The sequence below is a fragment of the Elephas maximus genome, chromosome 5 (genome assembly GCF_024166365.1).
Source record: "Elephas maximus indicus isolate mEleMax1 chromosome 5, mEleMax1 primary haplotype, whole genome shotgun sequence".
NCBI classification, from domain to species: domain Eukaryota; kingdom Metazoa; phylum Chordata; class Mammalia; order Proboscidea; family Elephantidae; genus Elephas; species Elephas maximus.
In genome coordinates this window covers 60904119-60918084 of record NC_064823.1, presented here as the reverse complement: position 1 = coordinate 60918084, position 13966 = coordinate 60904119, and the positions used below count along the sequence as shown (strand labels likewise).

At 36.8% G+C, this 13966-nt stretch overlaps 1 protein-coding gene across 1 annotated transcript in view; it reads left to right on the top strand.

Annotated features, from left to right (window-relative positions):
- The window catches only part of GRID2 (glutamate ionotropic receptor delta type subunit 2), a 1658713-nt gene extending 1654753 nt beyond the window's left edge, over nt 1-3960 (top strand). The window contains exons 15-16 of the mRNA XM_049885711.1: nt 675-915; nt 3470-3960. Coding sequence (XP_049741668.1) covers nt 675-915; nt 3470-3892 — 664 coding nt within the window. The 3' untranslated portion in view covers nt 3893-3960. The remainder of the gene's footprint in view (nt 1-674; nt 916-3469) is intronic.
- Nucleotides 3961-13966: the final 10006 nt, after the last annotated feature.

The following is a 13966-nucleotide window of genomic DNA, read 5'->3' as shown; positions in this document are numbered from 1 at the left end:
TGCCAGCATCTTGCTCTAAGCAGCGAAACGTTCTTCGTAAAAGCACTAGGATCCAGCGTACCGTTCTGAGGGGAAGGAGCACAGAACTGCAGCAGCTTGAAACCACATAAAAACGGTGCTTCTAAAATGTGAAAACGCACTGCAACAAACCAGGGCTGAAATAGTTAGAATTATAGAATGAAACAAAAAAAAAAAAAAAAGAGGGAGGGAGGGAGGGAGGGAGGGAGGGAGGAGGAAGGAGAGAAGGAGGGAGGGAAGCAACTTTGACAATTAACAGAGCAGTGGCCATGGCGTCGACTCCAACTCATGGCGACCTCATTGTGTATCAGAGTAGAACTGTGCTTTGTTGAATTTTCAATGGCTAATATTTTGGAAGGTACCTCTGGGTGGGCTCAAACCTCCAACCTTTTGATTGGCTGCCAAGTCTGTTGACTTTAACCATTCGTATCATCATAATGTTTGATTCTATGGATGTATCACTATAATGTTTGATGCCTGTAAAATCAAAGCAATATTGTTTTGGGTTTCCTAGCGTTGCCTCTGCAAGCTGATCTATAGATTCATTTCGACTTGACAACTGCCATCCCTTAAAGGTGGAATTATATACGAATGTGTTGTGGGCCAAGGCAATAACTATGCCTGTAGTAACACATGGTTGCGTTCTTTACCCTAAGGATTCTGGAGCTTCAGCAGAATGGTGACATGGACATCCTGAAGCACAAATGGTGGCCTAAGAACGGCCAGTGTGACCTGTACTCTTCAGTGGACACAAAGCAGAAAGGAGGTGCCCTGGACATAAAGAGCTTTGCAGGGGTTTTTTGTATCCTGGCTGCTGGAATTGTCCTCTCCTGCTTTATAGCCATGCTGGAGACGTGGTGGAACAAGAGGAAGGGCTCCCGAGTCCCATCAAAAGAGGTACTTGATTGAGACCTTCCTAAGTTGAACCAACAATCAGGCTGTATTTCCGGGCAGGATAATCACAGGAAGAAGATAATGAGTTAGAGGTAGTTCATGGGAAATTTCTTCCTTGAAGATTGAAAATAAATTTGGGAAATGTAAAAATTGCTAAAACAAATACCAATGTCCACTTTAGGACATCTAGCTAAATGAAGAGGAGACTACAGTGTTCTAAAGACTAACAAATTCGTGTGTTATACGCAGCCTTGAAATTCTTCCAGATCACAGGATAGACTTTAATCCCATGATTTTTAAAGGCTCTGTTTCCCTTGACCAATTCACAAAGATGCTTACCATTTTATTTCAATTAGTTGTTTGCCTGGAGATGAGCAATCCTAAAATTAAATAATCAGAATTTTCTCTTCACCACCAGTGGCCATTTCTCTCTATCTACCTGTAAACCTATTACAAATGATGTTATGGTTTTGGCTCTTTGATGGCCCAAACTTACCAAATCTACGTTGTAGAACTATCCAGAATTCACTGTTTGTCCTTCGCTCTGGACTCAGCTTGACTCCAGAGCCACATTCATTTTTTTCAAGAGCTTTGAAAGAATAACTGCAAAAGTACACATAATAATTTCTTTTAAAGAGGCATATGCCTTGTTTTCATCAAAAAATATGGGTTCTATAAATTATCAGAGAAAATCCAAAGTTTAACTATTTGAGTCATTTATTTCCACTAGAGCAAAAAAGTGAAAATATTTTAAATAATGAAATCATACCACTAAAATTTCACAAACGGAAATGAGAAAACAGCCAGAGTTTGCTGAATGATCTAATTTGCTGGATAGTTTCAAAGGACAGTTTTAATACTCACTGTAAGTTGAACTTTCAGTAGCTAACTGATACGTAGCCAGGGTCCTCAGTGGAACTGCTTTAGTGCATAAATCAAAATGACTTCCATTTGCATATGAATTTTTGCATGCTGGTGTGTTCTTCCAAACATCGTTTTCTCAAATAGTCTAAGGATTCCTTCCTACCACCTTATTTATATTCAAAATTGTTCAGCACTGTTTATAAGGAAAAGTTTGGCTCAGCAAAGATAAATTTTCGACTTCTACCTGTTTGAATCATCACAAATTCTAAATTAGCGGAGTATGAGTTAAAAATTACTCAGGTTTTATTGTAGTGTTTGCTTTGTGGAACAACTTTAGGGATCTATGTTGACATTGATTCAATGCAAACGACCACATTAATGCAGCATTATAGCCAAGATTTCATATTCTCAAAAATCTGGAAATGAAGGACTCCTGAAGCTCCTTATATTTTGAATGACTATATATGATATTAAATTTTTGCATTATTATATCTGTTGAGGGATGACTATATTACAGATGCTATGGGAACCATAAAATTATCTCTCTCAATCCTCTAAATTCTCAGTGATAATATTGCATTAATGGATATTTTTTATTGGATTTTGAAATGAGAAAGAAGAAGGAAAAACAGTGATGCACATCAAAATATTTTTCACTGAGGAGCACTATAATAGCACCATGAAAAAAATGCATGCTCCTTTCTAACTCAGGACAGCTAATCTGGATCCCAAGAACAAGTATTTTCTCTTCTTATGATTAATAGATATTTTTAATCCTCATAAATTTAATTTATTGTGCTTGGCCATAAGTAAGACTGATAACAAGGACAAATTTATTTCGTGTGAGTTTTGTTTTTCAAATATTGGGCTTCAGTGCTTATTTTTTTAGTGAAAATCCTAAGATATTTATGAACTGGTTTCAACAACAAAAATCTGAGATTTTATTCCTTTTTTATTTATTAAACTCCTTTCTTACCAAGATGCATTAGCATACTTCAAAGTATCTTTGCTTTGGAGCCATTTAACCTAAAATGGGCTGTAAATTAAAGTTGTCACCCACATATCCTGACTTTAAGAGGTCTCTGACCTCACGAAATTGCCTGATGCACTGTTAGATAGCTAGAGTGTATGAAATCCCACAACAGAAGCTGACTCTTTTGTGTTGAGTGGTACCCTCTCTAAACAATCTCCTACATCTCTGGCCTACGAAAGAATGAGTGGTGGAAAGGAACAAAAGTACAGCTTGGCATGAGACACCCTGAAACAGGAGGAGGCATGTGTAAAGAAGTTGGGGTCAGGGGAGTGGGTGTGAGTTGTTCAAACTATACTTTTTCTTTTTAAATTCTTTCCAGGCCTGTCCCTGCTCTTAGAGAATGGCAATCACCCGTCTATAGCTCCCATATCTTTGTAGTTGCATGTGTTGTATGCTCACTTTAGAATTTTTACTGAAAGAAGAATATTTATTATAGATAACCTTGAGGACAGGGATCATCTTAGAATCATATTGGTACCCCCAGAACCTAACACAGTGCCTGGCTCATATTAGGTGCTCAATAAATATTTGTTAAACGAATAAACCCCAAAGTTCAGTTAATTACATATCATGTTTGCTGAACTACTTTTTTTTTTTTTTTTTTAATACCATGAGAGCTAGTACTGATGAGAACCTTATCTTCTTTTTCTTCATCTCCAGGATGACAAGGAAATTGACCTGGAGCACCTCCATAGACGTGTAAATAGCTTGTGCACAGATGACGACAGCCCCCATAAACAGTTTTCCACCTCGTCAATTGACTTGACCCCTCTGGACATTGACACTTTGCCAACACGACAAGCACTGGAGCAAATCAGTGATTTCAGGAACACTCATATTACCACAACAACCTTTATCCCAGAGCAGATCCAGACTCTTAGCCGCACACTGTCAGCTAAAGCTGCCTCTGGTTTCGCTTTTGGCAACGTGCCTGAGCACCGAACTGGCCCTTTTAGGCACAGGGCACCTAATGGGGGCTTTTTCAGGAGTCCTATAAAAACAATGTCATCTATTCCTTATCAACCAACTCCTTCTCTGGGGCTCAATCTGGGCAACGACCCAGACCGAGGCACCTCCATATGAGCACCTGATAAAATCTCTTCACTGTTTCTTTTTTAGGACTCCCTTTGCAAGGAGCAACTGTAATGTTGTGGGACTAACATGGATGTAACATTAAAAAAAAAAAATCAGGATTATTAGTAACAGTTCTAGTTCTTTCTCCCCACCTTCTCCCTCCTCTCTCTCCTCTCTTTCTGTTTTTTCCTTTTCTTCCGGCACATCTTCCTCTACTTTTTTTCATTATTCAATGTGTTCCCCCAGAATATAGTATACTAGAATCCTATTAGTCTGCTTTTCATATACTGTACTTCAAGTATAGGAAATGTGCACTGAGTATACTAAAAGCATATGCAGGATTAATTTTACATAAAGGCCTCTCACAGAACGTTTCTCTATTTTTAAGATATATACTTGCAATAACTTCAGTCTTTTCACATTCTTCTGCTGCATCCGTACAACGCTCCACTGCTGTTGAGCGTCCTTTAACTGTGGACCAAAGGCAACCCCTGCAGTGTTCATAAAACAATTTAAAAACCATTCAGGCCACGTGATAGGAGAATGCAATTTTGTAGGATTACAAAAAAGCCATTAATATGCCAGTCAAGACTACAGTTAAAACTACGCTTGCACTGCAACAGTGCATATGACCTTTATGTGATTGTACAGTATTAACGTTTTTTCTTATGTACAGTAAACTTTATCACATGGCAGAAGCCTCTATTGTGTTAAATAAATTAGTTACTCATATATATACATATATATGCACCTATATAATGTGTATATATATAAAAAGGCGGCCATTGCTATTGCAATTCATTTAATAAAGCTTTAGTTTTTAAAAGAAAAAAAAATCAAGTATTGTATACAGGAACTATGTATAGTGCAGGGGGTCTTTTCAGTTAGAAAAGGCAGGTTGCTTTAATGTTATTCTGACGCGCATTGTTTGCCAACAGAGAATATTTTATACTTTTGTTATTAAAACATCCAGGGCGATTTAATATTTGTTCCTAGATGTAACTCATTTGAATAGGTTTTGCATTTGTGTATAAAGCTAACCTTGATAATTTTACTTTTAATTAATTATCTAAATGGGAAATGCTATTAGCTGAACCACATCTACCACAGCACATAGAGCTCTAGAGGAGTTGGAACATAGATCAGTGAAGGTGAATAAATTCTCTTCCAAAGCCGTAAGCCAATCGATACAGTAACTGTAGTGGGGGAGAGGAGCCCTTAGGAAGTATTGATGTGGCCTTAATTACCGTCATATGTTATCCTAAAGAAGAAAATCAAATAACCACACTGGGCTCTCAGTTTAACCCCCCTTTTCTATTCAGTTCTATTTGGAGGAGTCATATATTTTTTACATTAGTGCCAAGTGTACAGAAGGATGACAGCAAAAAACAGTGCCTGTTTGTGCACAACCCTTTTAAAGTAGCATTCATACCTGTTAGAAATGTAGAATGAACTTCGTTTGTAATCCTTAAATTAAAACGTGGTGAGTAGGAAGCAAGAACTTATCCTGTGTTTCTAGGCAATCATACACTTACGTTACTCTAATTCATCCCGTGGCTAGGATCGATATAGGAATCAACCTATGTGATTTGCTTTAGGGGAAATTTAAGAGGTATATTCTTAAGGTATATTATATTTTGATGCTAATTCTGTTCTGGGGAGCATCTTGTACTGTTACTGTTTTTGTACTAAATCTTCAAATATTGTCTACTGTGTAAGGCAGAAAAATTTCTTATCATGCAAAAACCATTTTGTTTCCAGGGTAACAAGTACTAAAGTGCATGCACGACTTGTTTTCCCTTGTAACATTCATGATCTCATCCTCAACTCTGATTTTAAAACAAAACAAACCTTTACAACAAGCTATGTAGGGACATACCAGATGTTGCAGTGATTTTAGCTATCAACAAACTGTTAACCATGTACAATATTTAAAATAGGCCTATTTTGATGTATTGCCTATTATACAAATACACAAAACACTTTTTGGAGGCCTCAGTTATGAGTGGCAGAGCTTTCTGTGTATAATTTGTCTAAATAATTTGTCTAATAAAAATGTTTTCTAAACTTGCTCTCATACTATTGAAGTCTTAACTGTAAAATTTGAAAATGCTTACTCTTTCACAGATGGAACTGAATTTTTCTAAACGTTTATCTTGAGTTCATTAAAGCATAAAACACATTAAGCTTTACTAGCAGAACTACGCCAAAATGAGTGATTCTCTAAAAACAATGCTAAGTGATGTCCAACACCAATGAAAGACTGTTTTTGTGTTATTTGGGACTATTGGAAACAATATATTTTATTTTCTTCTTGGAAGTCTCTGTGAGCACTTTTTTGGGAGCTATTTATCCTTTTTCATGCAAACAATGCAACCACTATAACAATAGCAGGATAAAGGTTTGTTACCAAAAACAAACAAACAAACATTAAGGGTAACTATTAAACTTAGAATTTATTTATTAAAAATCACTTTGCCATTAGACAAATATCCATCATGTTGAAAATATTAATTTGGAAATTAATTTGGACTCCAAGAATTATATTCTGCATTTGAACAACATTAAATTCTTCCAGCATTTAACTCTTGCAATAGATATATATTTGAAAATATATTCAATTTAGATTAACATCTCTACTGTTCTAAAATTCCATAAGAAATCATTTTTAAAACGTTGAAACTAGGATGAACTTTCGACACCTAGATCATCTCCCTCATTTTACAAATAAGAGAACATAAGCTGCCAAGAGGCTGTGACTTACCCAAAGGTTTGACAACCTAAGACATAAAACTGGGTTTTTGTTTTGTTTTGTTTTTTTTAACTATACCGTGTTTCAGGCACATTCATGCAGATCCTTACGGATTGCAAACTTATGGATGACTCATATCCAATGCCTTCACCAAGCCTCTCATCAAGCCTAGGCAGCAAATCTCTAGCAACTTCCTTCTTGTTTGGGAGTACATGAATCATTTGACCCAACTGCTCTTTTTTACAGACGAGAAATGAACACCTTAAGTTACTTACCCAAGGTCATAGATCTAGCTGGTGTCAGAATGAAGGCCAGAACCTACTTCTGCCTGGCTCTGGTTCCTTTAGCTCATTGTTTTCCCTGGCTGGCACTACTTACACCCACACTGCTATTTCAACACAAGGCTAATACTATATAGCCAAATACTTTCATTTCACTTACCCAACTTATTCCATTGGCAAATGATAAAGACATCTGGTTGTCACTTTCACCACATCAGAACTTATATATAGGTTTGGGTTTAATCATACATATATTAAAAAATGTAAGACCTCATGTCTTCCTCATACATCTCAAACTACAAGCAACTTGTCATTTTTTTAATTATGTTATTTTTTCATCTTCTTTAATTTGGGATTGGTTATCATTTGAATAAGTACTTTAAAAATAGATTTTGTTGAATGGCACTATGCTTCATCAATTAAAAAGAGTATTTAAAACAGATGAAAAGATCCATTTTACCCTACATGATCCTCTAACTCACACAATTGGAATTATTGTTATATAACAAGTGTTACTTTTATATATAATCATTACTATTAAAGCATGATAATTTGGTAATTTTTACTATTTTTTAATATAATCAGAATTTTGGAATGGCAAAGCATTCTGGATTTTGAGTATAATAAATAAGGCAGACAGAGCTAAGAGCGTACTTGCTGGTAAACATTGGTTTTATCTTTAAATTTACATCTCTTGATAATTGACAAAATACAATGGGCTCACTAAAAATTAGCTTCTTTCTAAAATATTTTTATTTCTAAAAATAAATCTTGTAGCCAACCCTTGTAACCCAATATGAATAGATGGCTAGCAATTATGGCCCTAATTATTATTTCAACAAATATTTTAGCAGATGCCCTCTCATGAAGCAGCATATGTGAGCTCCTTTGGTAGAAATGCCTTACTTGACACTGGAAAATAAGAAAATAAAGCTTCTTAGATTTGGCAGGTTTAATTTAATTCTATTCATCTTTACTGAGAATCTATTATGTGAAAGCCACTGGGCTAAGTAGTTACCATATTTTTACACAAATAACGCATGTGTTATACTTTTTTTTGCCAACCGAGCATTATATTCGTAGGTGCGCTATGCACATTATACGTGTGGATATGTTGTTTGCAAAACAAAATACAGTATACCAAATAAAACAAACCAAATCCATTGCTGTTGAGTCGATTCCGAATAGCGACCCTGTACAACAGAGTAGAACTGCCCTATAGGGTTTCCAAGGCTGTAATGTTTACAGAAGCAGACTACCACAGCTTTCTCCCGAGGCACAGTTGGTAGATTCGAACCCCAACCTTTCAGTTAGTAGCTGAGCACTTAACCACTGCGACACCAGGGCTCCTCCTAAGAAGTTACACATGACATAAATAAATACATATATTCAGAGATTCATCTGAGTATGTCCTACCACCCCAGCTCTGTCTTACCCCATATAGAAATGCAGGATACACAAGCTGCCTTCCAGAGTGAGTCACCTAATATCAATACAGTCATCTTTGAGCCTGGACAACCTAACTGACTGGAACAAGTTTTCCTGAAAGTTTTCAAAGGCTAATTTAGGCTATCTTCTTAGGTGCAGACCTCCTCCACAAAAAAGACTTGAGAATTTCCCAAAATGCTGGACCACACTAAGTTAAATTTTCAGAAAAGTAAAACCTACCATAAGCCACAGGCAAACTACTAACCCTTCACTCTTACCAAAACCTGCATACCATTCAGAGACTGACTCCTCCCCTCGGATATCCACCTCCCTGCAGAACACGTGGTGGTAATTAAATCTCTACATTGGTTCAAACAACTTTCTTCAAAGGACCATACACAGTACATCTTATCCAGGATCTTTTTTTAAATTGAAGCTGCTGCAGCTAAGCCTCCTGGCCACCTTTCCTGTCATCTAAGACACCATACAGTGCTACCTATGGGCCCAATGAACGAAAAGTGTTTTACAGGCTACCCACCATGACAACAGCCTCTGCCCCATACAATCTTCCAGAAGAATAGAAGCTTCATGTTTTTGCTCCATATTATAGAGCTGTGCAGAGGCATGGAATAGTTAAAGGACATAATGATTCAGCCTCTGACAGGAATAGAAACGGAAACTGAAAGAGCTGTCGCTCATTTCCCCACCTGAATTTCCCAAATTCCTGTTTTTTCAATAGTATTCACTTATTCTCTTTCCCTGTAATATTAATGACAAAACAAAAAACATTCCAACTTAAGACCTTCTTTCCCTAGCTAAAAGTCCTATCATGATTTGCTATTATACACAACTTAGGACCAGGTGTCGCCTTTGGACTAATTTTGCACATTTCATAGAATTCCTTCAAAGTGGAGAGGAGACACTCCACTCTGGCTGTGCTATATGGACACCTTATCTACCTCCTACTATAGACATTTTTGTCTAGGCTTTGTGAGGAATGAGGACCTGGTTTCCTTTTCGAGAAACTGCATAGGTTCCCATCTTGAAGTGGAAGCACATTTCAAAGATCTCAAGCTATCTGTGATGTGACAGAAAATTCACAAAATTTTCAAGACAACGTTACTTCAAATCATCATTAATCAAAAACAAATTAAGGTTTCATAACAGCTGCTTTATATGGAGAAAACGTATGTCACAAAATCAAAGAAAGATACAATATCAAAACGAGAAAAGGGATGGAAAGCATTGCCTTTAATAAGTAATTTGCCTGCCACAAGATTTGAAATATGAGTAGAAGGCAAACTTTAATTTTCAAAATCATTATATTTTATTTTTAAATTGGACTACAGAAAATTTTTAGTAATTAAGTTGCCTGTATCTGTTTTTTCGTAATTTAAAAAAATTGGACATCAGTTGTGTTTTTTAAAACCTGTACAGGTGCACATATATGAAGATAATATATTTCATCCTGAATTTCTAAAATAACAAAATTACAGCTTGCTTATGCAGTAGCCAAAAGTTTCCTAATGGAGGGCCTTTAAGAATGGGTTTTTCTTATGTGTAATAAAATAAGATTGAATTTGCAAAAATCAAAGTCTTATTAAACTTTTCAGCATCACAGACATTTCCTGGAGCAAAGTGTACATGTCCCTGTAGCACATTAGGTAAATAAAAATCTGATGCTTGATATCGGATTCCTTTCCAGAACTATTTTAAAGTTGCTTTAAAATTAATTCTAGCCATATATTGGTATCTATTTACAAGGATTGGCTACAAGGTTTGTTTTTAGAATTAGAAATACACTAAAATTAAGTTGAAAGTAGAGGTGCCATAAATCCAGCTCATCTATTTTGACTTATTGATTGCACAAATATTTACTGAGTACCTAATACGGTCAGGTATTTCTCTAGGTATTGTCAAGAAAAGCTTTGAACCTTTGTTGTTAGATGGATTATAACTGCGCCATCTGTCTAATTAACATAACTAATACTAGATGTCAAGTACAGGACTGCATGCATCCATAATATACTTTTAATAATACTTCTTTCCAAATCAATCTGCCAAAATAAAAATTAAAAATAACAAAGCTTCCACTAAGATATACACAAATTTGGGATTCTGAGATTCAATTCTACATGACCACATATTTTAAAACTTACTGCTCACTCATTCAGATTTTCCCATCAAAATCTCATGGCAATTTAAAATGACTCTTCATAAGCTGTGCAACACTTTTATAAAAATACTCCTCACATGTACAGTCTCTAAAGTCGTTGATGCATCTGAATAACATGGTGAGACTTATAACACAGTTCAGTTACCAACCATTAATATTTATAATTAATTTTTCTCATTCATCTTCATTAAATGAATTTTTTTATTCTAACTCCATAATGTTGCTTTTGGTGTCTCTCTCTCTTTTTTAATTAGTATTAGCATATATACATACATTTTAGAAAGACTGTTAGGAACAAAACAACCACACAAGATCTATCAGTCCATCAACTATACTTACTGAGCACCTACTATGATCCAGGCATAAAAGGGCAGAGTGTCCTAAACCAATGTGCCAAGACACATTCCTGAGCCACCAGTGGTTTCAGCGTGCTGAGATATTGGTCTTTTGTCTCCCAGGATAGCAGGGTGGGTCTCTGGGCTGGAATTCTGGTCATGAGCAAGTCTTTTCATTTATATCTGGGCCTCTCCTCAGAGACATTCCAAAAGTTGGAGAAACAAAATATACACATTTTAAAAGCTAAATGTAAGCTCATGCTTTAAATAACATCGGAATATATGAATGCGAATTATATCACAGTATTTAATTGTCATATTAATGGTATAGAGAAAATATTCTATGAGCAAGAAGAGAAAAAGAATACTCTAGGCTGCATGACTTGTTATGATTTCATGGACTCAGTGGAAATTTGCCCTAATCTCAGACAATATGGTGAGGTCAGAAAAATGGAAAAGGACTTTCAACGGGAGGATACTGGGCAACCAAAGGCCCAAGGACGGGAAAGACTGCTTGGAGTCGGCAGTAGACAATGATGGTTGGAATATGGGCTTCACGTCAGGGAACGGCTGAAGGTAAAATTGGTTGAGACTGTGGAAGGCCTGAAAGCTGGGCTCAAGAGGTTATACTACATCATATTCATCCATTTATTCATTCACTCATATATTCAACATATGTTCACTAAGGTCCTACTATGTGCAAGACACTATTCTAGATGTTGTGGCTACATCAGTAAACAAGACAGAAATCCCTGCCCTTGTGGACCTTTTGGTTTCTTGGGGGAGACAGACAATAATAAGCAGAATAAATAAGCAAAATACATTATTAGAAGATAAGTCTATTAGAAGGTAAGAGCTGTGAGGCAAAACAAAGCAGAAGAAGAGAAGAAGAAATGCTAAGACGGGGTAGAGAATTGCAGTTTTAAGTAAGATGGTCAAGGGAGGTCTCATTTATAATTTGACATTTGATTGAAGCTTATAAAGGGTGAGGGGGCTAGCCATTTTGCTATCTGAGCAAAGAAAACTCCAAACAAAGGGAACAGCCAACACAAAGACTCTGAAAAGGAAGAGTGCTGGGCATGTCCAAAGAACAGCAAGAAGATCAACGTGGCCAGGCCAGAATGAGTGATGGGAGGGCAGGGTAGTAGAAGAAGAGCTCGGAGATAATAAATGGCCCATAGTTTCATAGGCCACTGTAACGATTTTAGCTTTGATTCTGCATGAGATGGAAAACAATTGTAGTGTTTTGAGCAAAGTGGAATGCCTGGTTGATTTAAAAGGGTTCCAGCAGGTTGATAACAAAGCCAGATGTAAGTTAATCTTGGGGTCATACTTGCTGCCATTTTAAGCAGAATGTAATGGGGAGAGTGGTGTGGTGGTACCAGTCCCTGGCCATGACCCCTTTGGAATTTCAGCCCTTGGACTGTCAGAGAGAGGTTGAAGCTGGACTCACTATCATGGAATGTACATAGACCTTTATCATGGGTAGCAGGGAGCCACCGGAAGTTTTTAACCAAAGGAGAAATTATGCCCTTAAAGGGTCATTTCAGAACAATTAAGCTGGTAGTAATTCATGGAATGGAATGGAGTATAGATTGACTAAGAGGCTTTTAGAATAGTCCAGGTAGGAGTGAACTTCTGTGGTAGCTCATTAAAAAAAAAAAAAAAAGATACAGATGGTAAATGTATTTTTAAAGAAGAATCAAGATATCTTGAAGACTATCTGAATATAGAGTGTAAAAAAGAAAAATAAGTCAAAGATGGCTTTTCAAAATCAGATGCTAAAAAAACCCAGATGCTAGAAATATGGAAATAATTTACCAGCATGTGATAAAGTCATAAAAGTATCTGTTTTGCTAAGCTTCAATTTTCTTTAAATTACAGAGCTTATGGAGAAGAAATAGGACTGAGAACTGTTTAATTTATTTCTTTCATTAGGAGGAATCACCTGCAGTCCATGCTTCCTAAGGGTTTGTCCCAGACTTAAGGAGATGCTACTGGGCTGTGGTGAGGTCCACTGGGCTTCAATCGGATCAGTTTTGCTGTGCTCTCTTCTTATTTTTGACTTTCATATGATTTCCTTCACTTTCTGAATAGCATATCATTCATAGTTGACCAAAACCTCAATCTAAATGTTTTCTGAGGCAGCTCTTTATAGCATTCAACAACTTTAATGACTTAATTTTTAGATTGTTCTTCCTCACATTTGGTTTTTGGATTGTGTTGGAAGTTGCCCCCTTTTGCCCACATAACACATATTTCCCACATGAGAATGCCCAAAATTTATCAAACTAACTGTCCTGTAATGTGGTAAAAGTGACGCAAATCCCATCATCGGGGCTTGAAATAGACCAAATATCTTCAAGGTCTTTAAAGAGTGAATAAACCAGGCCAAAGCCCCATTGTGTTAGAGTCGCTGGAACAATCCTGACCCAGACATACTGTGCTAATCATCTAGTGCTGCTATAACAGAAATACCACAACTGGATGGCTTTAACAAAGAGAAATTTATTTTCTCACAGTCTACTAGGTTACAAGTTCAATTTCAGGGGAACGTTTCCAGGGGAAGGCTATCTCTCTCTGTCAGGTCTGGAGGAAGGTTCTTGTCCTCAATCTTCCCCTGGTTGAGGAGCTTCCCCAGCACAGGGACCCCATGTCCAAAGGATGTGCTCTGCTCCCGGTGCTGCTTTCTTGGTGGTATGAAGTCCCCAACTCTCTGCTTGCTTCCCTTTCCTTTTGTCTCTTGAGAGATAAAAGGTGGTGCAGGCCACACCCCAGGGAAACTTTCTTTACCTTGGATCAGGGAGGTGACCTGAATAAGGATGGTGTTACAATCCCACCCAAATCCTCTCAAAATAAAATTACAATCACAAAATGGAAGACAACCACACAATACTGGAATCATGGCCTAACCAAGTAGATACACACATTTTTTGGGGGACATAATTCAATCCATGACATTCCACCATTTGGCCCCCAAAGCAGTCACATCCTTGCAACATGCAAAACATATTCATCACATTGTATCATAGCAAACATCTTAACTCCAAATCCAAAAATTCCCCTTCATCTGTGAAATCTAGAATACAAGTTATCTGCTTCCAAAGGTAC